At 67.4% G+C, this 23,416-nt stretch overlaps 3 protein-coding genes across 8 annotated transcripts; 1 reads left to right on the forward strand and 2 right to left on the reverse strand.

Moving 5' to 3' along the window:
* Positions 1 to 197: 197 nt before the first annotated feature.
* CCM2L (CCM2 like scaffold protein) lies at positions 198 to 4,421 on the reverse strand. 5 transcript variants are annotated; one of them, XM_080558715.1, is made up of 10 exons: positions 3,837 to 4,421; positions 3,453 to 3,614; positions 3,047 to 3,130; positions 2,767 to 2,947; positions 1,903 to 2,357; positions 1,672 to 1,807; positions 1,489 to 1,552; positions 1,213 to 1,360; positions 948 to 1,086; positions 198 to 715 (listed from the first exon to the last, which is right to left on the reverse strand). In XM_080558715.1, exons 1-10 carry the CDS (start codon positions 3,864 to 3,866, stop codon positions 435 to 437), a joined length of 1,680 nt encoding a protein of 559 aa, XP_080414841.1. In that variant the 5' UTR covers positions 3,867 to 4,421; the 3' UTR covers positions 198 to 434. The 5 variants fall into 5 exon arrangements, with proteins under 5 accessions (XP_080414841.1, XP_080414839.1, XP_080414840.1 ...); XM_080558713.1 differs by having other exon boundaries at positions 3,447 to 3,614; positions 3,837 to 4,418; XM_080558714.1 differs by having other exon boundaries at positions 2,767 to 2,950; positions 3,837 to 4,414.
* Positions 4,422 to 5,223: 802 nt separating this feature from the next.
* Positions 5,224 to 15,746, reverse strand: XKR7 (XK related 7; the record flags this gene model as incomplete). Of its 2 annotated transcripts, XM_080558717.1 has the most annotated exons (4): positions 5,227 to 8,532; positions 8,687 to 8,886; positions 15,286 to 15,446; positions 15,711 to 15,746. In XM_080558717.1, 4 exons carry the CDS (start codon positions 15,744 to 15,746, stop codon positions 7,580 to 7,582), a joined length of 1,350 nt encoding a protein of 449 aa, XP_080414843.1. In that variant the 3' UTR covers positions 5,227 to 7,579. The 2 variants fall into 2 exon arrangements, with proteins under 2 accessions (XP_080414842.1, XP_080414843.1); XM_080558716.1 differs by having other exon boundaries at positions 5,224 to 8,532; positions 15,286 to 15,746.
* Positions 15,747 to 20,909: 5,163 nt separating this feature from the next.
* On the forward strand, positions 20,910 to 22,663 carry PDRG1 (p53 and DNA damage regulated 1). The gene is made up of 5 exons (XM_080558732.1): positions 20,910 to 21,086; positions 21,248 to 21,323; positions 21,426 to 21,500; positions 21,843 to 21,923; positions 22,243 to 22,663. The coding sequence occupies exons 1-5, from the start codon at positions 21,003 to 21,005 to the stop codon at positions 22,323 to 22,325; spliced, it is 399 nt and encodes a 132-aa protein (XP_080414858.1). The 5' UTR covers positions 20,910 to 21,002; the 3' UTR covers positions 22,326 to 22,663.
* Positions 22,664 to 23,416: the final 753 nt, after the last annotated feature.

The following is a 23,416-nucleotide window of genomic DNA, read 5'->3' on the forward strand; positions in this document are numbered from 1 at the left end:
GTGTGGCACCCCCGTGGCACCGAGCAGCCCCCGCCGCCCCCCCCCCGCCGTCCGGGGTTTTGGGTACAGCGCCGTTAGGGGACAGCTCTGCGGGCAGCCCGGCCCCTGCCCGCCCCGCTCCCCGTCCCCTTGCCCCATCCCGGTCCCGCCGGGGGGGCCCCCGAGGCGCTGCCCCGGGACATCAGGACGGCGGCTGCTCCCAGCCCGGGCGTTTAATTGCGATCCACAAAAATTACAGCACGGGGCGCTGCTGGGGGGGGCCCTGACCCGCCACTAGCCCAGCCGAGAGCTGCCAGGGCAGCGCGGAGCCTTGTCCCCTCCCGTGGGGACAAAGCGGGGACAGCGCCAGGCAGCCGGCACGCTGCCCGTGCAGGCCTGGAGCTCCAGCACCGCGCTGGAGAGCAGCGAGGGGCCCGCCGGCTTGCAGCAGCCCCTCACAGATAGTTGTCCTCCTCCTCCTCCTCCTCCTCCTCTTCGTCCCGCGCCAGCGCCTCGATGTCGTGGGTGATGTCCGTGATCATGCGGTTGAAGGACTCGGACTCGGAGCGCAGGGACCAGCTGTCGTAGCTCCGCACGGCCGAGGCCGACGTGTTGCTCATGCTGCGCTTGATGCGGCCAAAGCTGTCGGTGAGGATGCCGCCCTCGCGGATGCCGATGCTCTCCAGGAAGGTCTCGAAGTACCCGATGTCTTGGTCGGGGATGAAGGGCCTCATTCCTGCGACAGGCGCCGTGAGGCTCGGGGTGGCCGTGCCCAAGGGGTGCCAGCCAGCCCCGTTCCGGTGCAGGGGCATCCGCAAAGCAGCGGGGACCCAAAACCCCCTGGCACACACCCAGGACCAGCTCCCCATCCCCAAAGGACACACAGACATGGCCAACACGACGCAGTAACCCATTGCTGGGGCCACGCAGAGACCCCAGCGGCTGGGGTGGGCGCCCCCACCACTCACCCAGGAGCAGGAACTTCCTCCGGTCCCCGTAGAGGCGCAGGAGGTCGGCGCAGTACTCCTGCACCGGCGTGCCCAGCCGGTACTCGCGGAGCATCAGGGCGAACTGCTGGATCTCCTGGGGTGACAGCTTGTTGCGCAGCTGCGGGGACACGGGGACGGGTCGGGGCTGGGGGCAGCGCACGGCCCCAACCCCACCGCCCCGCACCCGGCCGGCTGCTCCCCGGCACCCGGAGAGGAGCAGGGCCCCCCCCCCCCGCGCCCTCACCGTCACCATGTAGTCCTGCAGCTGCTCCAGCCCCGCGCTGCTCTGGTCGCTGCCGCTGCAGGCGGTGGCCAGGCTGTGGTGGGACTGGTGGAAGGAGGGCGAGGAGGCCCCGCTGTAATACGCCTCGAACGTCTCGGAGCCATTGCTGCTGGAGGGCAGGGGCGGGGGGGGGAGGTCAGCGGGTCCTGGCACCCCCCCCACCATCGGGCAGGGCTGGGGGGTCTGCAGCTGGGACAGGCACCCACCACGGGGGCACCCAGGGGAAGCCGGACTCACAAGGAGCTGCAGCAGCTGAAGTCGGCGTCGTAGCCGTACGTCCCGTCCGTGCGGCAGCTCTCACCTGGGGAGGGAGAGCCGAGCTCTGAGAGCCAGGGCAGGTGCCCCCCGTGCTGTGCCCAAGCACCCCAGCCCCGTGCAGTCCCACGCGGCATCCCGCACCCCCCCCCCCCAGCCACTCACTCCTGCTGGAGAGCCAGGGCCGCGTGGGCGTGGAGGTGTAGTGGTACCCGGCGCGGTCCACGCACTCGATGCTCTGGTCCCCGTAGATGATCTGGAAGACCTGGCAGATGAGTGCGCAGGACTCCTCGGCGGCATCCTGCAGCAGGAAGGGGGGGGGAGAAGGGAAGGTGGGCGCGTGCCGGGGGGGGTGGGCGCATGCCAGAAGGGTGGGCGCACGCCGGGGCCGCTCACCCTGTTGGGCACGGCGAGGATGACGAGGTTGGAGTAGGCGTCGGGGCAGGGCTCCTGGGGGTCCAGGGGGTTGCTGCCGGCGTGCCGCCGCTCCCAGCTGCCGAAGCCGGTGCCGCGCTCCCAGCTGCCCCCGGCCGTGCCGGCTCGCCGCCGCTCCCAGCTGCCGCCGCAGGGCTGCCGCCGCTCCCAGCTCCCCAAGGGCCGCCCGCGCTGCCGCCGCTCCCAGCTGCCGCCCCGCCGCCGCTCCAGGCTGCCGCCCTGCCGGCCCTCCTGCCCGCCCCGCGCCGCCCGCCAGTCCAGGCTGCAGATGGTGTGCCGCCGCTCCATCGGGCCCCCCAGCTGCCCCGGCTCCGGCCACGCGCCCCCCGGACGCTTCTCGGTGGGAGCTGCCTCCGGCACGCCGACCGGGGCCGCTTCGGGGTGTGCTCCGGCAGGGACCGGGTCCACTCCCAGGCCTGGGGGCAGCGAGCAGGGACGGGGTGTCAGGGTGGGGGGCTGTGACCCCCAGCCCACCCGGCTCCCAGTTCAGCCCTGGCCCCCCGGTCAGGAGGGGAGCAGAGGGGCTGGGGGTGGCAGGGGGATAAGGGAGGCCCAGCGAGCTGGGGGCGGTGGGGCTGGGTGGTGGGGGCTGCTGTGGGGTGGGAGCAGGGGGATTAAGGGACAGCTGCGGCTGGTTTGGTGGTCACAGCACCGGAGCCCCCGTGCCCCATCTGGGGCTGGATGTGCGGGGGGGGCACTTCCAGCATCCTTTCCCACCGCCATTAAATGCAGCCGGTGCTGGGAGCACGGCTGCCGCCCCGGGAGGGCACACGGGGTGCTTGGGGTCGGCCGCATCGCTCTGGGACCCCAGCAGGGCGCCCGCACCCGTTTTGAGGATGAGGAGGTGCAGGGCGTCGTCGCGCAGGTAGGAGGCTGCGGCGATCTCGTGCGTGGGGATGCGCAGGATCAGCTCCTCGTCGTCGCGCCAGGTGAGCAGGAGGCAGCGGGCGGACAGGCTCAGGATGCTGTCCTGCTCCGGCGTCGTCTGCAGGGGCAGCTCCTTCAGCTGCTGTGGGGCAGAGAGCGTGCCGGGTCGTGGGGGGGGACCGGTGGCACCGCGGGGCAGCGCGGGGACGTCCCCATGGGGTGCCGGGCACCCTCTTACCCTGGCGGTGTCCAGCAGCTGCAGCACCTCATCCCGGCTGGAGGGGTTCAGGGAGGCTGTCACCCAGGTCAGGTGCCCTAAAAACTTGGGGGGGGCGAAGCCGCAAGGGGTTTTGGGGAGGGCAGGGGGGAGCCCTGTGGGAGGAAGGCCAGCCCTGGGGGGCAGTGGGGCTGGGGCTTTGCGTCCTCCCACCGCCACGGCCCCACGGGCAGCCTGCACCTCCCTGGGGTGGGGCGGTGGGGAGCCTGCCCGCACCCCAACCTGCCCCCCCCCTTCTTGGGTGTTTGTCCAGGACAGGAGGGGGCCAGAACCCTGCTGGCCACCGTGGGTGGTGGCCTCCCGCACGGCAGGTGTGGCCACCGGTGTCCCTGCCCCCCCCCCCCCCCCCCAAGCCCGTTACCTTCACCTCCTTCTCCACGTAGTCGTGCAGCAGGATCTGGGGGTCTATCAGGTAGTCGGGGGGGTAGAGGGGCACCGAGTGCAGCGGCCGCCGGTAGACGCTGCTGCGGAGCGCCGGCTTCCGAGCGGCCTTGGGGAAAACCAGCCGCTTGATGGGCGACACGAAGCCCTGCGAGGGACAGCGGGGTGCGGGGGCATGTCACCACGGAGTGGGGGGCTCAGCCCTGGCACTGCACTCCTCGCTGGGGTCCCCAAATTTGCCCCACCTGAGGGCTCGGCCCCAGGGGATAGCAGGTGGGGACCCCCCCCCATCTCCCCAGCCCTCGTTCCAGGCACCACGAGTGCTGCAGGGCTGCTCCTGCCCGCCCCGCAGCCCCCGAAATGTGCTCACCTTCTTCCCCCTCTTGGCCTCGCCGTCCATGGCGCTGCCGCCGTCCTCCCCGTCCAACGCCTTTGTTGTTTTCCTGTGTCGGAAACTCCACCAGGACGGCTCTGATGTGAGTTCCTGCCCCGCCGGGGGTGCTGGGCTGGGCTGGGCTGGGCTGGGACGGGACTGGGACAGGACTGGGACTGGAACTGGGCTCAGACTGGGACTGGGACTGCGGTGGAACTGGGACGAGACTGGCACTGGGACTGGCGCTGGCACTGGGACAGGGCTAGGACTGGGACGGGACCGGGACTGGGGCTGGGGGTGCCCCGGGACCAGGCAGCAGAGCAGCCCCTGCCCCTCGCTGCCCCGGGGCTCCCACGGCCCCACAGCAGCCCCCTCCCTGTGGCTTCCCCCGGGGGCTCCCTGCCCCTCGCTGCCCCCGTCCTGCCCTGCCTGCGAGTGGCCCTGCCATGGGGGAAGGCTCCAGCTGGATCCCGTGCAGGAGCCCCCAAAGCACCCCGACCCCGCGGCTGCCCATGGGGCTCAAGGCCCACTGTGGGTCCGGGGGTTGGATGGGGACCAGGGCCTCCGGCAGGGAGTTAATTCGGCCTGGGAGAGCTGGGACGGGGCCGCGTCCGGCAGTTTCCTCCCCGGCACACCGCATCCTGCCCGCGCACCCCTTCCCTGCCGGCTGCTGCGCCAGGGCAGTGCCAGCGGGGGCCCCGCGCCCCGGACAGGCGGCACCTCCCCAGCCATCCTGCCCTGTCCCTGAGTGTCCCCAGCACCCCAGGACAGAGCCCCCCAGCACCCCAGAATGGCTGGGGAGAGCCCCCCAGCACCCCAACACGGCTGGGCAGAGCCCCCCAGCACCCCGGCACGGCCACGCAGAGCCCCCCAGCACCCCAACACGGCTGGGCAGAGCCCCCCAGCACAGCCACGCAGAGCCCCCCAGCACCCCGGCACGGCCACGCAGAGCCCTGCTCCGCTGCAGAGCCCTGACCTGGAGCCACCGGTGGGGACCGGGGAGAGCTGGAGGCGCCGGCAAGGAAAAGCTCCCGCAGGCAGGGCTTATTGAAATGAATTTAATATCTCATGTTGCAGCAAAATTAAAAATATACAAAAAGTTTGTGGTATACAAAAAAGTCTCGGTCAGACCCCGGTCTCCCGCTCACCCCCCTGCCCGCGCCGAGGGTCCCAGAGAAGAAGGTGGCACACAGAGTATTTACAGTACATGACAGCCGGGCTCCCGGTCCCGAGCACCGTGGGGACGTGGCTGGGACGCAGCCCCCAGCTGCCCCCTCCGGGGAGAAAACAGCCCCGGCCAAGAGCAGCAGAGCTCAGCCCCGGTCCGAACCACATCCCCCCCCCATTCCCTGAACCCGGGGCGGCCCCGCTGCCTGCCCCATCCTGCCCCCCACCCTGGGACCAGGACCCCCTTCCCCAGAGGGAGCTGGAGCAGCCCCGGAGCTGCCCCTGCCCCACAGCACCCAGCTCAGCCCCGCGTCGAGCCCCCTCGGTGCAGCCCCAGCGGGTGCTGATGGCCTGGCACCACCACCGCCACCGGCCCCCCCTCGGCGCTGGCTGTTCAGCCCCGTTGGCTCGGGACTGGGCCAGGCATGGGGGCTGCAAGCACGGTGCAGGTGGAGCTGCGTGCGGGGAGGGGGCCCAGCGCCACGTGCAGCCCCACGCCGCACCGCAGCCAGCCCCGGCTCCTGCAGCCGCTGCCCTGACCCCGACACGGGAGCAGCCCGGGGCTGAGGGTACCGTGGCTTGAGTGCATAGAAAAGTGTCCCTCCGACCCGCGCCCCCCCGGGGAAAGAGCACGGGGTGGGGGGGGGCGCAGATCACCCCAGGCTGCGTGGCTCCGAACCCTGGGGGCACGGGCAGAGGGTGCAGGAACCGGCACCGGCACGGCACCGCGCGGCGGCTCCCAGGGCCGCGGGGGGCTCCTGGCTGCCCCCGCACCCCAAAACCCCCCCCGGGTCCCATCTTCCCGTCGTGCTTCCCTGAGGATAACAGAAGCCTCCTCCGCTGAGAGCCCGGCTGGACGGGGCTGCCCCCAGAGCTCGGCTGGATGGGGAATTTTGTTGCCCGTTACTGGTGGGAGAGGAGGAGTGCGGGTCCCGGGGGGGCCAGCCCGCTGCCCAGACCCCGCGATGCTCTACGCCCTCCTCCTCCGAAAGGATTTCCGAGGCTTGCAGTTAGCACCAGTTAGCACCAGTGACCCCAGCCCGGCCCATCCCAGCCCGCAGTCATCCGGGGCCTTCGAGCTACGGAGAAATGGGAAAAAAAAAGCAAGGGGGCACCAGCGGCACCGCGCACCCCGCTGCGCCTTGGGGACCCCGCTGCGCCTTGGGGACCCCGCAGCAGCCCGGCCCGCAGGGGCACAGCGGGGCTGGGGCAGGGCTGCCAGCCCGGGGCACAGCTCAGCACCGGGGGGCCAGCACAGCTCGGGGACTGGGGGGGCACCAGGGCTGGAGGAAGGCATGGGGGGGCTGTGGGTGCGTGCCGGGGGGCTCTGCACGTGCTGCGAGCGGTGCGCGGCCCGGGGAGGCCGGCAGCTCTGCCCCGCGGACCCAGGTGCAAACACAGAGGACGGACACACGGACACAGGAGGGGTACGGGGGGGTACATTCAGCACAGCCCTTCGGGCAGGGGCCCCGCGGGAGCAGGGCACACATTCAGACCGGGGGCAGCCCCGCTCCTCTGCGGGGACTGGGGGGCGCCGGGGGCAGGATCCTGGCTCGGGTTCACACCTCTGAGCTGGGGGGGCTGATGCTGATGGGGGCGTGGATGGAAATGCTCCCAGCTGGGAAAGGGGGGGAGAGAACGACTGGGGGTGAATCCGGCCTTGGGGAGCCCCCGGGAGCGATGCCACCACCCTGCAATGCCCCCCCCCACCCCCCCCGGTGCCAGGCAGGCCCTGCCCCACCAGCGTCAGCGGAGGTAGAAAATGTCACACAAATGTCACCTACCAGGTGAAAACAAACACGATGCGATGAAGCGGTTCCCAGGAGGGCGGGAGGGGATGGTGGGGTGCAGCCACCCCCCACACCGCCCGGCCGGCATCGGGGGCCTGGCTCAGGGCTGGGGGCTGCGTCCCACACGGAGCGGGGGCCCCCTGGGGCGCAGGCACAGCCAGAACCCACACCGGGGGGAACCGAGGGCTGAGATGAAGGGAGACCCCGGGACCTGGGGGGCTTGGGGAAGCAGGGGACATGGGGGGGTGGCCAGACCCCAGCTGTCCCCTGCTCACTCCCCACCGCCACCTGCTCCCCGGGGGTGACAGGAGCCCCCCACACCCCAGCACAGCCCCTCTCCAGCATCCCCACGGCCCAGTCCCACCACCCGTGTCCCCTGCATATCCCCTGCACCATGCCCCACCGTGCCCAAAGCCCCTCACCAGAGCGGGGCACCGACCACCCCCGAGCCCCGGGGCGCCCCACGGTCCCCACCCTGCGCCGCCGACCTGGCCAGCCCTGCCGGGAGCCGGGCGCTGCGGGGTTCAGGCACGGGTGAGGTATTTTGGCAAGGAGGAGCCCCCGGCTCAGAGCCGGGTGGGACGAGGAGCGGGGTCACAGGAGGGCAGCGTTGGGGGGGGGGGATAGCACCAAGGGACCTCACCGGCCCCTGCCCGCGGGGCGCTTGGCGCGGTCACCCCTCGGCGCCGGTGAACCGAAAAGAAAGGCAAAACGCTGCGAAGAGATGGGACAGCCCGGCCGGGGTGGTGGTGGTGGGGGTGCCACGGCAGCCCCGCGCCCGCCCTACACGGTGGTCTCGTACTCCAGGAGCTCCTGGGCAGCGCCGGCGGTGCGGTACTGCAGGCGCGGGGTGGTCGGGGAGGCGTACTCCAGCGCCAGGATGGTCTTCCGCAGGCGCCGGTCGATGAAGTGGGCGTCCCAGGCCGGGTACTTCTTCCTGGGCAGGTCTATGCGGATGACGGGGCCCTCTGTCCGCGGGGCGCGGGCGGCCGGCGGCGGCGGGGCGCAGGGCCGCACCTGAAAGACGGGCACGCAGCTGTCCCGGTCCCCCGGCGCCCCTTCCCGCTCCCCCCCTGTAGTCCGCGGCAGCGAGCGCGGGGGGCTGGTGACGGCGTCCGCGGGGGACCCCGGCGCCGGTGCCGGCTGCTGCCGGAAAATGCAGCCCCCGGCGTGGGGGCCGAACATGGGGCCGTTGGGGTGCAAGAGGCAGTAGTAGATGAACATGAAGAAGATGCCGAGGGCGAAGCTGGAGCTGACCACGCAGACGAGGATTAAGGCGTCGAAGTCGGACGTGGTCTCGCGGTCGTAGTAGAGGAACCAGAGGACGGTGAGGGCGGCGTTCTCGGACAGCGTGATGACGTAGTAGATGCACATGCGGTAGCGGCTCCGTCCCTCCTTGACGTTGAACCAGCAGAAGATGTAGATGATGCCCACCACCATGTTGTAGATGATCTCCTCCCACTTGGACATGCAGAAGTCCGTCTCGCCCTGGATGATCCAGAAGGTCATGATGCACCAGTGGGTGACGATGAAGATGCCGAAGTAGAGCTGGAACACGGAGGCGAAGAGGGCGAAGGCGATGGCGCGGGCGGCGATGGTGAAGAGGTGCCACAGGATCTGCACGATGGCCCCCTTGTAGGACATGGGCAGCTTGTCCTCCCGCGAGTCCCGCAGCACCTTCTGGTAGGAGGCGATCATCCACGCCAGGGAGACGAGCGAGGCCGAGGCCGAGAGCCCTGCGGGCACAGAGCGCGGAGGGGGCGGTGAAAAGCGGGGTCGAGGGCGGCAGGGGGACACGGGGCTGGGGCCATTCCTGGCCAGCAGCATCCCGGGCCCCTCCAGCCCCCCTCCCCAGCCGTGGGGGCCGTGCCGGGGGGGGGCTGTCCCTACCTTGCAGCGGCTCGATGCTGTTCTGCTGCACCATGATGCTGAGCTGCAGCACGAGCTGGGGCGCGCTCTTCAGGAAGGTCTCCAGCAGGCGCAGCATGCTGATGTCCGCGCTCTCAAACATCATCCGCCAGTAGAAGTGGCGGCGGCGGTGCTCGGCCTGCCACCGGCTCTGCAGCCCCAGGTACAGCGTGCAGAGGTACCTGCATGGGGGGGGGGGGCAGGGGCATGAGAACGGCCCCTGCCGCGTTCTGTGCCAGGCGTGCCCCGGGGCTGCCGCCACCGTGCTCCTACATGACATTTCCCCTCCCATCCGAGGCCGTGGAAATCCTCCTGCCACAGAGGCGCGGGGCAGCGGGGTGCTGTGCGCGTCCCCGTGCTGCCCCAGGAGGCAGCGGCTCCACGTGGGGCCCTGAGATGCCAGGGAAGGGCAGCTCGTGCCAAGCCAGCCCAGCGCCCGCTCCCCTGCGCCCTCTCTCCCCACGCAGGGTCTGGTTCCTGCCCCCAGATGGGGACCTCAGCCCGTGGCCCCACTCCTCATCCCCCAGAGCGTTTCAGGTGCCGCGGTCCCAGCCCACCGGCTGGGTCTCAAAGGGGATATTTTCGCCCCGGCTGGCGCGCAGCCCCCCCCTGCCTCCCCCTGCCCCAGGCAGGCGGCGGCAGAGGAAGGAGGGAGCAGGAGGGACCAGCTGGTCGTGCGGGGTGCCCGCGGGGAGCCCCCGTCCGCCTGTGCCGGTGCTGCCTCGGCTCTTGGCAGGGCCGCGGGCACGGGCACGCGCCGGCCCCGGCCATCTGGTCAGCGGCCGGGGGTCAGCGGAGCTGCGCGTGGCACCGACGCACGCACCGGCTGAGTCACCGGGGACCCCTTCCCGCGGCACTGGGCCAGCTCCAGCAGCCACAGGGCGCAGGGAAACGCTCCTTGCCCTAAGGAGGGGACACGGGGCCGGGCGTGCGGGGTGTCCCCAAGCAGCCGTGCCCGGGCAGAGCCACCTCCGCCGGCTGCTCCGCACCGACCGCGCACAGGTTTGGGGGGAGAGGAGGGAGACGGATGACTACGAAAGCAGAAAGATTAAGCAAAAGGAAGTCAGACCGTAAAGCTTCCTCCCAACCTAGTAAAACTGTCACGCAAACTGATGGCCTTTATATCAGATCCATAAAACGCTGTCAGCCGACTCCATTAGCCCGTGAGTGCCGGGAGAAGCCCTGATCCCAGCACTTTCGGCTCATCCATCAGCAGGGAGGAGGCAGGAGCCGGCCCTGCTCCCGCTGCGGGGACGTCCCGGGGCCTCCCGCACCCGTGGCCACGGCTGAGCTCCTGAGCCTCTCCTTCGGCCAGGGCCGGGGGTCGCACAACCCGGAGACGTGGTGGGGGCCATCAGCTGGCACCACTGCGGCCCCCCAGCCGCCCCGCTGCCGCCGCCATCTGCTCCTGCCCCAGGCAGCCCCGCTCACAGCCACAGCGGGCAGGAGGGGAGGGCAGCACCCGGCAGCACCCAGCGGCCCCACGGGGCTCCTGGTGCCGCTTGGCAGGGAGGGGGCACCGGGCATCCGCAGGGCATCGGCTCCAGCACCCTGCGGGGCTGCCCCCTGCGTCCCCCCACCCGGCTCACGCGAAGCCGGGGCGGCCCGAGGGCCCCGGTGAGGCCGGGGCTCAGCCGGGCTGATTTCAGGCTTCCCATCTGGCTTCCCCCTCTCTGCAGCCCAGCTCCGTATGGCTCCTTCTGCAGCCTCCTCTCTCTGGAGGAGAGCCCAGCGCCGGGCAGCAGCGGCCGCATCCTGCTGGGCTGTGCCGTGAGTCGGCGCTGGAGGGGGCTCGGGCGGCCAAGCGGGGCGGCGGGGACAGAGGGAGGCCGGGGGGAAGGAAGCGGGGCTCCACCAGCAGCTCGGGGACACGACCGGCGTCGCCAGCAGCACCGCGTGCCCCGGCAGCCTGCGGTCCCACCAAAACCCTCTCTGCTCAGCGTGCAGGGGACAGCAGAGCCGTGTCCCGGCGTGGTGAGGCTGGGAAAGCACAGACCCACGCCGGGGGAGCACCCTGGCGAGGACCAAAGCCACTTTCCCACACAGTGTCCCCAGCAAGGCCGGTGGAGCCCCTGGCAGCCCGGCACCACCTGCCCCATCCATCCCCCCCTGAGAGTCTCGCAAAGACCTTCCGAGCACTGGCAGCCACACAAAGCCACTCCTGTCAGCAAACGACGTGATTTTAGTTCTTCCAGCCCGGTTTCACCATGTGCCAACCGCTGCCAGGTGCTGGCCCACGACCCTGCAGGCTCCTGGTCCCCGCTTTGTTTCTTTGCCTTAATGTAAAAGCAGGGCTGGAACGCGCAGCCCGGGAGGAACAGCCAAATTTAGAGCTTTCTGCAGCCCGTGGCTCGGCAAGGAGAGGCTGTGGCCACCCGGCACCTTCCCCAGCCCCAAAGCTCGGGGTGCAGCAGGGCGTTGCAGCCGGTCCCGGGGCACACTCAGCCTCCTTGCCCCAGCACTGGGCTCGGCGGTGAAGCCCCGCAGCCCCGGCAGAGCCGGGACACCGAGGCAGGAGCCCGGCCCACCCGCACACCAGCGACCTGCCCTCTCCCTGTAATCAGTCACCGACCGGGCTCATCATCGCCACAACCCCGCTGCCTGCAGCACACAACGGCCCCACACGCGCAGACCCTACAGCAGCGCCGTCCCCGTGGTGCCCCGGCAGCTGCCGTGTGCATCCATCGCCATCACGAAGGCAGCAGCAGGACGGGGAGCCACGAGCGTGCACGTCTCCTGCGTGCGCGGTCCCCGGCTCCTCGGCGCTCAACAAGTGACCCTCGGCCTCCCCCGCTTTTGGCGGGGCTCAATTATTCTCCCATCTTGCTGTCAGCTCCGTAGATCTCATTAAAATGAGATTTCGTCTCCCATCAAGTTGCCAGAATGAAATGTTGGTTCTTATTTGTTATGCGCTTGATCGCACGGTTTGTGTTTCAGCCCCGGAAAATATCCCCGCGTGCACTGACGGAGCACCGCCAGGTTTTTATGAACTGAGCGCAGCAGCAGCTGCACGAGAAATACAGAATCAATTACTTTACAAAAAAAAATCATTTAATTTTCAAAAAACTGATGATGAGGCAGAAACCAACGCAGAGAGCTCGTAGGGCTAATTACTGCCTCCTTTGTATTAAAAAGCCCAATCTAACAAAAATCTCCACCGAGGGCTGGGGCGGGAGCGGGGCAGCAGCACCGTTTGCTCGCCCCCAGCCCCGCAGCACAACGCGGGTCCTGGCGGCACAGCTCCAGCCATCGGTCACCCCCGCGCTCCTCGTCACCGACCCGGTGCCCAGCGCTCAGGATCACCCCTGGCAAATATCTGCAGCCGCTCTGCTGGGCAGCGCTGCCCCGACGCCGTCCCTGCGGCTGCCTCCGGACCTCAAACGCTGGGAGAAAAGAGGTGCGAGGAGAAAAGCCAGGCCCTGGCACAACCAGTGCCACCAGTCGTCGTCCTTGGGTGAAGGAGCCGGAGGGAGCCCGCAGTCCAAGAGCAAGTGATACAGAGTGCAATTTTCCTGAAAGGTAATTAGGGATATCATCCCTTAATCCCGTATGTAAACAAGGAGAGGATTGCTCTCCTGCTGCAGCCATCCTAATGCATCGCACATCCCGCAAACTCGGGTCAGGGAGAGCCCCGTGTGCCACAGACGTCACGCCAACACATGGACGAGGGCCCCCACGTCCCTCCTTCCCCGCACATCCCCGGCTGCCAACCCGCGGGGCGATGCGGGGACCAGCCCCTCGCCCGCTCCCGGTGTTGTCACCACGAGGGAGACCAGGTCCCGGCGGACCTCCCTTCCCGGCGGTGTTTCTGCACGTGGCGAAAAAGCTGCTGACCTTCTGTGAACAGAGTGGGGAAGAGTTCCTGAGCTGCCAAACCCCAGCAGGCGCGCGGGGGGGCTCCGTCCCGCGGGGCTGGCACCAGCAGCCCCCTGCCCCCAGCCAGCACCCGCGGGGAGCATCCTGCTGCCCCGCGCTGGGGCTGCCGGCCGCGAGCACGTTCCTGCCACTGCCACGTCTCCAGAGGGCACCCACGGCAGCACATTTCCATGTGCATTGTGAAGGTGCCGATTGCAGCTACCTTCCGCGGATTCTCGATTCTCGCAGCAGCTTTCATTTGGGACGGTCTCGAGGTCGGTGCTTGCGGCTAGCACGCCTTCGCACCCGGGAAGCTGCTGCAATTGTGTGAGCTTGGGGTCCCGGCCGGAGCGCAGCTGGGGCCGGCGCTGCGCAGCGATCGATCCTGTAGGGTGAGAGCTGCCGAGGGAATCCAGGCTGCCCAGGCCAGGGCCGCGCAGATAAGTCAGGGAAGGGGGAGGTGTTTGGCAAGGGGCGCAGCAGGGCCCCGGCACCCTGGCCAGGGAAAAGCCTTCCCTGCACATGCAGTATTTATTCGGTTATAATTCAGCACTCCTTAAACCGTCACATCCACCTGCACCGGATCCAACCCCACTAATGGGTTTAGCAAACTGCATTTAACTGGTCACCCGAGCAAATCCCAAATCCCGAGATTAGGAAGAGCCTCAGCTGCAGCCTGCGCCCAGCATGTCCTGGAGGGTCGGTGCCGAGTTCCCGCTTTAATTGGCTTAAGAGCCTCCGCGGCGCAGCAGACAGGAGACGCGGCCGACACAAGCGGGAGCAAAACCCCGACCGCAGCATGGCCCCGGCTCAGGCCAGGCCCCGGCAATCACCCGCGGGGCCCTGGGGCTGCTGCTGGGGGCTCTGCAGCCAGCGGCCCTGGGAGCCCCGTCCTCCCCCTCCCCAGCTCTCCCAGCACACAAAGGCCGGGCTCACACCCATCCTGGGGCTCGCACCCATCCTGCCCCTACCGAGAGCTGCCGTGGGGCAGAACAAAGCGGGGAGGGGCAGGGGGTGGCTGTGCCAGGGGAGGGAAGGGGCAGGAGCCTCCCTGGCACAGGGCACGGTGCGCCGTGAAACAAAGTTAGTGCTCCCCGGAGCATCCCAAGCAAAGCAGCAGAAAAGCGCGTGCAGACAACAACAAGGACTAGAGCTGCCTCCGTACTACGGTAGCTCGCGAGGGGAAGCAGCACCAAAGCAGGCCCGGGGAGCGCGGCTTGCTCAGGGCATTGTTTCAGGAGTTTGCCATTGTCTCCGCTCCCTCCCAGCCTCCCCAGGAGCCAGCTCCATTACGGCGCCGAGGAGGGAGCGGCACCGCTCCATCGCGCAGGGGAGGAAGGTGCTCAGAGGGAAATGATCCTGCCAACAGGCCCCCAGCCCGGGCTGCTGGAGGCTCTGCGGAGCTGCAGGCAAAGGGGCTCGAGCTGCTCAGGACCAGCGCGCCGCTCGCCCTCCCTGCCCAGCCTCAGGCCCGGGAAGGGGCAGGCAGCAGCGAGGCAGCCCCCGGGGAGGCACAAACACCCCCCCTACACCCCCAGCCGGCTGCAAGCAGGAGCCTGGGGACGCGCCTGGAGGAGGCTCTGAGCCAGGGGTGCTCAGGGCTGCCAGGAGCACCCCAAACCCCCAGGATAAGGCCACGGGGGCCAGCGGGCCTGTGCCACCAGCGGGGCTGCGGGCTCCCGGTGCCAGCTCCTGCCCACAGCCACCCGCACCCACAGCCCGGCTCTGTCAGGGGCTCACTACCCCCTGCTCCTCCTGCTGTGGCTCCAGAGGGATCGATCCCATGCCCATCCCAGCTGCCCAGGCCCCTGCTTCACCTTCCCACCCCCACCTACATCCCCCCATGTCCCTGCTGCACGCTGCCCCTCCCTCCAGCCCCCCCCCCCATCCTGGTGACCCCCCCGTACCTCCAGACTTGCCCCAGCTGCAGCAGGTGGATGCAGCCCCCCGGCCCCATCCCATCCCAACCTATCCCATCCCATGCCACCCCAGTGACTCCCCCATCCCATAACAATGACCCCCTATACCTCCAGATCTTCCCCAGCTGCAGCAGGTGGATGCAGCCCTGCAGCCCTATTCTATCTTGACCCCATCCCATCCCACCCCATCCCAGTGACCCCCCATCCTGATGACCCCCGTACCTCCAGACCTGCCCCAGCTGCAGCAGGTGGATGCAGCCCTGCAGCCCCATCCCACCCCACCCCAGTGACCCCCCCACCCCGACCAGTGACACACCCACCCCAACCCCCCCCGTACCTCCAGACCTGCCCCAGCTGCAGCAGGTGGATGCAACCCCCCAGCCCCATCCCACCCCATCCCAGTGCCCCCCCCCAGTGACACACCCACCCCAACCCCCCCGTACCTCCAGACCTGCCCCAGCTGCAGCAGGTGGATGCAGCCCTGCAGCCCCCCCCCACCCCACCCAGCGACCCCCCACCCAACCCCCCCGTACCTCCAGACCTGCCCCAGCTGCAGCAGGTGGATGCAGCCCTGCAGCCCCCTCCCACCCCACCCAGCGACCCCCCACCCAACCCCCCCGTACCTCCAGACCTGCCCCAGCTGCAGCAGGTGGATGCAGCCCTGCAGCCCCATCCCACCCCACCCCAGTGACCCCCCACCCCAACCCCCCCCGTACCTCCAGACCTGCCCCAGCTGCAGCAGGTGGATGCAGCCCTGCAGCCCCCCCCCACCCCACCCCAGTGCCCCCCCACCCAACCCCCCCGTACCTCCAGACCTGCCCCAGCTGCAGCAGGTGGATGCAGCCCTGCAGCAGCCAGACGCAGAGGCGGCAGCAGCCGCGGGGGCCGCGGGCGCTGTCCTTGGTGCTGCCGGCGCTGCCCTTGGTGCCGGCGGCGAAGTCGTAGACGAACCACCTGAAGCTGAGCAGCTGCACCACGAGCGAGGGCAGCAGCACGAAGAGCAGCGTCAGCCCGAACCACCACCGCTGCCCCCGCACGTAGTAGTGGGCCGCCAGCCACAGGTCCGAGGCGCCGTCCGCGAAGCAGACGAGCAGCGCGCCCAGCACCCAGCAGCCGTCCCGCAGCCGGTACCGCCGGGACGGGGGGGACGCGACCCCCCCCGCCCGCCTCCCGCCCCCCCCCACCACCACCCCCCCGCCGCCGCCGCCGCCGCCGGGGCTCTCCAGGCTCACGGCCGGGCCGCCGCCGCCGTCCGACTTCGCGGCCATGTTGCGGGGAGAGGAGGAGAAAGGAGGCAGCGGGGGAGACTTCCGGGGGGAGGACGGCACCGACGAGCCCGCCCCGGCAGCGCCCGCCCCCGCCGGCCTCGCCCCGCGCCCGCCGCACCGGGAACCGGCACCGAGAACCGGCACCGGCACCGCCCCCCCCCCCCCCCTACCCCGGGAATCTCCCTCCCCCTCCCCTCCAGCGGCACGGCACGGTACCGGCGGGGCCTCCCCCCGCTCGCCCCCCACCCCGGGATGGGCACCCGGTACCCCCGGTCCGGTCCCGGTTCCCCGCCCGCCGGGGCCGCCCGGTCCCCGCCGAGCCCCCGCGGCGGCCGGGGGGGGCTGCGCGGTGCCAGCGGGAGCGGCCCCGGGCCCGGCCCAGCCCCCGGGGCCGGCCCCACGGAACGGGGAGGGTCGGGGGGGGGGCTGGGAACACGGAGGTGCGGTGCCTCTGCTGCCCCAGCGCGGGGATGTGGGGACATGGGGACACCAAAGGACATGGGGACACCAAGGGACGCGGAGACATGGGGACACCAAAGGACATGGGGACACCAAGGGACGCGGAGACATGGGGACACCCAAGGACATGGGGACAGCCCAGGGACATGGGGACATGGTGACACCAAGGGACGTGGGGACATGGGGACACCAAAGGACATGGGGACACCCCAGGGACATGGGGACACCCCAGGGACATGGGGACATGGGGACACCAAAGGACGTGGGGACACCAAGGGACGTGGAGACATGGGGACACCCAAGGACATGGGGACAGCCCAGGGACATGGGGACATGGGGACACCAAGGGACGTGGGGACATGGGGACACCAAAGGACATGGGGACAGCCCAGGGACATGGGGACATGGGGACACCAAGGGACGCGGAGACATGGGGACACCAAAGGACATGGGGACAGCCCAGGGACATGGGGACACCAAGGGACATGGGGACACCCCAGGGACATGGGGACATGGGGACACCAAAGGACGTGGGGACACCAAGGGACACGGGGACATGGGGACACCAAGGGACGTGGAGACATGGGGACACCCAAGGACATGGGGACACCCCAGGGACACGGGGACATCACAGGGACATGGGGACATGGGGACATCACGGGGACACCAAGGGACACGGGGCCACCACGAGGACACAGGGACACGGGGACACCACGAGGACACAGCCGCCAGGCTCCTGCCCAAGGCCACCAGGCCCCTACCAGGGCAGCCCGAGGGAGGGAAGGGGGGAGCCGCTGGGGCTGTTCCCCCCCCCCCGCAGCCAGGACCTGCCGGCCTGAACCCGAGCCCTGCTTCGGAAGGAGGGACCCAGCTCTGGGAAATCCCACAAGGAGCCCCACGGAGGTGAAGCGCCGAGGCCTCCGGGCAGGCCGTGGGCACCGACCGGGCTTTGTGTGCCAGCTGCACCCTGGTCCTGCCCCGCTCCTCGGCCCCGCTCCATTCGCTGCCCACCACCGCTCGATGCCAGCAGCGCCGGGGGACCCGGGAGGGAGGGAAAGGGCTTTTTGCTCCTTTGCAGGGTGTCTCCAGGGAGGGTGAGCGCATGAAGGCAGCTGCCTCGTTACGGCAGCCCCAGCCCGGAGGACGGACCCTCGCTCGCTGCGTGCAGCCCCCGAGGCTCGCCCCGGCGCGGCTGCGGGCGGAGGAACCGAACGCGTGGACGGAGCCTGGCCCACGGCGGGCACGCCGCAGCACGCAGCGAGGGGGAGCCTGTTTTATCCCAGAAAACGTGGCCAGCTTCCCAAGCCCGCCTTGCACAGCGGCGAGGGGATCAGCCCGAAGCTGGGGAGAGTCTGGGTGCCTGGCGCGTGAAGCGAGGGAGCGGGCTGGGGGAGGAAGGCGTTCATCAGCCCAAGGGAGCAGAGTCAGGCCCTCTGCGAGGCTCCCAGTGCTGCATGTATTAGCATGGGTAATGTGACTTAAACGCCTAACCTTGAGATGCTCCTGACAGATCCCCTCTGCAAACGCCTGCCTGGGGGAGGGGATGCTCCCAGCATCCTGGAGCCAGAAGAAAGGAGCCTGGTGGGGCCGCTCAGCGCCAGGGCTCCTCCGGAGCCTGCTGGCCAGAGCCTGCTGCAACTCGCTGCGATGAGGGGGATCTGAGCGCTGCTGGGCACCCCCAGCCCTGAGGGGCCTGTCCTGGCCGGGCGATAGGACAGAGCCAGTGCCAAAACCCAAGGGTGATGGTGGGCACAGCCCCAGGGCAAGGGGATGGGGAAACCAGGGGGAAAAGGAGCCGCCTTCCTCCTCAGATCCCGAAACGCCCCCTCCGAAAGTGGAGTTGAATGTCCAAAGTCTGAAAACGCGGTGACTGTGGTTTGATGTCTGATTTATCTTAACAACAGACCCTGGCAGTCACAGGGAAAAATGAGAAAAAAAAACTATAAACATCCCTGAAGCCTTCCCATGCAGCTGTCAGCAGGCAGGCAGGGAGGGTTTCTAGCTGCATAAATAAAAGTGCTGCAAGGAAAAAAAAAAGGAACATGCTGAAACCCAAGCCTTCTCTTTGCACAGCAAAACACAGAGTGATGCAAACCAGCCCGTGGCAGCGGGCGGGTGGCCGCTCGCTCCGGCTGCACAGTTTCCCAGGAGGGCACATAAACATGCAATCAATCCAAATGGGCCTCCGGTCTCCGGGCTGAGTCCAGCTTCCAAGCAAGCGGCTTGCCCGTGGCGCCGGATCCAGGAGGAGGAAGGCCGTGATGATTTGTGGCTGGCTCAGAGCCTGGCTCAGGAGAGGCCTGCAGAGCGCGGCACCAGCAGCCGCTGCTGCCCTGGGATCGTTCTCCAGGTGCCCAGGGCTTTGCCATGCCTCCTGCCGCAGCAGGCTCAGCCGCAGCTCCCCACACGCCTGTGCTGAGCTGTGCCCCCCGCATCCGAACAGCCCTGGTGAAACCGTGCCTGCATTTCGGTGTGTGCTGGCAACCAGCACAGCCTGCCCCAGAGATGGCCACTGAGCATCTCCCACTGCTGCCAGGACATGACAGAGCATCCCCATCCCATCCCAATCTCACCCCATCCTTATCCCATCCCATCCCATCCCATCCCATCCCATCCCCATCCCCATCCCATCCCCATAGGGCTTCTGCTACCCATGGAGCTTTTTGTCACTGCTCTGAGAAGTGTGTGTCCCCAGGAGGTAAATCCATCTCCAGCTCTAGTCATGCTCCCAGCACACATGAAAATCAGGCGCGCTGCCTTCTGATCCCATCAAAGCACCAAGGATCAAATGCTGCCTCCGTGCCAGGCAGAAAGCTGGAGCCAGTTGCTCTGCGGTGGATGCTGTGGTGTGAGGCTGCAGGGGCAGGGCAGGTCCTTGCCCCATGCCCCACGCGTGCCGTGTCCCTCTGCAGCTGACCCAGCGCCCACATCGCACGGGGACTCCGCAGGAGCAAACGCTGAGGCTGTGGATGGGGAGCAGCTGCCTCCCAATCCAGCCCTGAAATCTCCAGCCGGCAGCCCCCACCAAAGGGAGTGTTTTTCAGTTTTGGCATTTAGCCCCAATCCTGCTGGTTCTTTTGGTTGGTGTCAGGAAAAAATCCAAACCGAGCCTGAATCACTCCCATCCCGGCCAGGATGCTGTGCATAAGTGCTCATTTCCATCACTTCACTGGGAGCCTTCTTATTTTAGCACATGCTGCCACAGACTGAGATCTCTCCAGTTAACTGTAACAAATGACCTTATGCGATTAGGGCCAGTAATCTTCCAATCTGGTTAATCTTCCTCCGGGGATTATTTGCACACAAAGTGCGGTGACCACCGGCCAGCCACCACCTTGCGCCCCTGTCCCCATGCCCTGTGGCCACCCCCCTTGCCCCGGCGGTGCCCTGCAGTGCTGGGTGCCACTGCACCCCCCTCGGGTTATCCCTCAGAGCACGTTTCCACCTCGCAGCCCACCAGGGCCGTGAGCCTGGTGCTCCGCTCAGCCGTTAGCAGTGTTTCCATGCGCCCAGCTCCGCAGCTCTCCAGGCTCCACAGTGGCACCTCCCAGCACAAAGGACACCGCTGGCTGCAGATCTGCTGCTCTGGGCTCCGTGCAGGACCACCGAGTCACAGAATCATCGAATACCCCGGGTTGGAAGGGACCCACCAGGAGCCCCACTCCTGGCTCCGCACAGGACCACCCAAAACCAGACCCCGTGTCTGAGAACGCCGTCCAAACGCTCCTTGAACTCCCAACAGCTCGGCGCTGTGACCTGGGGAGCCTCTTCCGTGCCCTCCCCTGCCGCAGCTCCGTGCCGTTCCCTCGGGTCCTGCCACTCCCTAACAGCTTCATGTCCTTGTCCCGCGGTGCGCGCGGTGCTCGAGGCGAGGCCGAGCAGAGCAGGACCCCTTCCCTCGGCCGGCAGCCGTGCCGTGCCTGAGGCACCCAGGGCAGGGCCGGCCCTCCTGGCTGCCGGGGTCTGCTCGCTGCCCGACGGAGCCCCCCGCCACAGCAGCAGCGGGGACCTCGGAAGGGTGGGAAGGAGGCAGTGGAAGCCCTTGGCCCGGAGACGCTTGGCCTGGAGATCCCTGGCCTGGAGGGCTGAGGGCGCTGGGGTTGTTCAGCCTGGAGAAGAGGAGGCTCAGGGGCGACCTCATCGCTCTCTGCCTTAAAGGAGGCTGTAGCGAGGTGGGGGTTGGTCTGTTCTCCCACGTGCCTGGTGACAGGACGAGGGGGAATGGGCTAAAGTTGCGCCAGGGGAGGTTTAGGTTGGATATTAGGAAGAACTTCGTTACCGAAAGTGTCGTTAGGCATTGGGATGGGCTGCCCGGGGAAGCGGCTGAGTCTAAACGTCTCTTAAACACCACCCTGGAGGTACAGGTGTAGAGCTTAGCGATAGGTGTAGACGTTTAGGTGTAGAGCTTAGTGATATGGTTTAGTGGAGGACTTGTTAGTGTTAGGTCAGAGGACTCGGTCATCTTGGAGGTCTCTTCCAACCTAGGTGATGATTCTGGGATCCTGGGATTCTGTCCCCGGCCTGGAGACCCCCGGCCTGGAGACCCCCGGCCTGCAGGTCCCCGGCCTGCAGGTCCCCGGCCCAGAGGTGCTTGGCCCGGAGGCCCTTGCCCCCCCGCGGCCCGCAGGCCCTTCCCCTAGCGGGGCGCCGAGCTCCGGGCTCCGCTCCCGGCCCGGTCCCGCTGCGGCCGCGCGGGGGCGCGCTGCGGCCCGGCCCCTCCGGGCGCGGAACTCGGGAACGCGGCCGCGGCCTCCGCCGGGCGGGGAGCGGGGACGGAGCGGGCCGGGGCCGGCGGGCATGGCGAGGGACCCGGCCTTCGTGCTGCGCTACCTGGCCGAGGTGGAGGAGCTGGCCGAGGACGTGCTGGCGGCGCGGCAGCAGGTACGGCCCGGCACGGCCCGGCCCAGCCCGGCCCGGTACCGCCAGGTGAGGCCCGGCCCTGTACGGCCCGGCCCGGTACCGCCCGGTGAGGCCCGGCCCGGTGAGGCCCGGGAGGCCCGGCCCGGCCCGGCCCGGCTGAGGCTGCCTCTCTCCCTCCGCAGATCGTGGACCTGGACGTGAAACGCAACCGAAACCGCGAGGCCCTGCGGGCGCTGCACAAGGACCCGGAGCCCGACGGTGAGGCCGGGCCCCGAGCCCTGCCCGGTGCCGGCGGCGAGCACCGGGAGCCCGGTTCTCTGCTGAGCCCCTTCTTGTCTCTCTCCCCCCCCCCCCCCGCAGGAAAAGCCATGGTGTGCTTCGGGAACATGTTCGTCGAGCTCCCGAAGTCCCGCACCAAGGAGATGATGCAGAAGGGTACGGAGGCCCCGATAAGGTTGGAGACGGGCAGAGCGATGCTTCTGTGCAGCGCTGGGTTCTGGAGGAGCCCCGAAACGCTTACCGAGGCTGGCTGCTGCCATCGCCCCGCTGCCCTGGGCACGGTCCCAGGGCGCGTTTTGGCTCGAGGCTGCCAGGGGCTCGGTGCCTGCGGGTATCAGGGGCTGAGGTGGGACCTGGAGGTTCAGGAATGTGGCTCAAGAAGGGCCCCTCCTGCCCCCAGGTCTGTGCTTCAGCACCGAGCGTCCCGCAGGTTGTGTGTTGTTTCTGTGCGAACCCCAGAGCCCCCAGTCCTCCTTATCCCTGTCCCTCTTTTCTCAGATCAGGAACATCTGGATGAGGAGATAAACAAGCTGCGGAAAGAGCTGCGTGTCAAGGTCAACCGTCTCTTTGAGGCTCAAGGTAAACGCTCCTGTTCTTGAACCCTACAGTGAGCGCCTGAGAGCAGATGTCAGGAGGAGGTTCCAGAAACTCGAGGTCTGGAGGCTCCTGGGGCCTCTTTTCCTGTCACTTTGCAACTCCTTCCCTGTTCCAGCAATACTGTGCTGCTTTTGCTAGGAAGCTGTCACCCAGCAGCGTGCTGAATGTACTCCCAAAGCACATGGGGGAACCCTGTATCAGCTTCCAGTGCTGCCCCTGCCCTCCCCAGAATTCCTGGAACAGTTTAATGGGGACTACTTTATTTTATAGCAAAACCCTGATTTCCTGCACGTTCTCACAGGTAAAGCTGAGCTGAAGGGATTTAACCTGAACCCCATGACCCCTGAGGAAATGAAACTCATCAATCGCATACTGGAGGGTTGAGGAGGTGGTGCCATCGCTGGGGCTGTCTGCAAACACCACTCGACGTGCTGTGTTCAGGCTGTCACTCGTGGCACTCGCACTCCGTCAGCCATAGCCTCAAAGATTTCCAGAACGCCTGTGTTGCTGGAGCCTCTCTCAGGTGATGGACTGAGCGGACAGGGGAACATTTGGCTCCTCAGCTGCAGCTCCTCTGGCTCTAAACCCTTCCTGCTCCTTGCTGGGGACTGCATGGCAGAGCACTGCAGAGGCAATGCTGGAACACAGGCACATTCACGGCCTCTGACAAACACCCTCTTGCAAGTGGGATTATTAAAATCAGAGCTGTGGGACATTCCTAACTGTGTGTGTGTGTGTGTGTTTTCAGATTTTTGTGTGAGAGCTTCTGTAGTTTGGCTTCAGAGCTAGGAACAGGAGTAGGAGGAATTGTAAATCCACAGCGTGCCCAAGGCATAGAAGAGCTGTGTGTGCCTGTGGTATTAAAACAAAGTGAAACTGTGCATCTGAAACATGTCAGGAATCTCCTTAAAGAGGTACAGGGATGGACAGAAGGCAGCATCCTTTTAGTCTCACCGGGAAGACACATTCTGCTATCAAGTTCAGAGGCAAGAGAACACAGAAAGTGAGGCTTTCAAGAACAAGATGAAGGGGTAAAATGTATGTATGTTAATAAAACCCCGCCACTTAAGGAGGGCTGACCAGGGATATTCACTGGGCCTGTCCAGTTGACATGACCAATGATTTCTTCAAAGGCTTTAAAATTTGTCTTCTGCACTACCCTCTTTAGTCTGAACTTGCTACCCCACTACAAGTTGTTTAAGACCTTATTAAGTTTTTGAAAAATTAATCATAATTAGTAATGGACTACAGTGATTTACTTTTTTTTTGGTACAGGAAACCATCTGCCCTTTCTTTTCCAAACTTCTATAAAGACTGTCTTTAATATAATTTAAGGACTTTAAACATTGCAGTTGTCCGTGTTCCACTGTAGCTCCAGCTAGCTCACCTGTTCTGCCAAACCTAACACAAAGTTGGATCTGACTCTGCCCTTGCTGTGCCTTCCTGCAGCTTTTGCACAGCCACGTCAAACTTCA

The sequence above is a fragment of the Anser brachyrhynchus genome, assembly GCF_964034855.1.
Source record: "Anser brachyrhynchus genome assembly, chromosome: 16".
NCBI lineage: Eukaryota > Metazoa > Chordata > Aves > Anseriformes > Anatidae > Anser > Anser brachyrhynchus.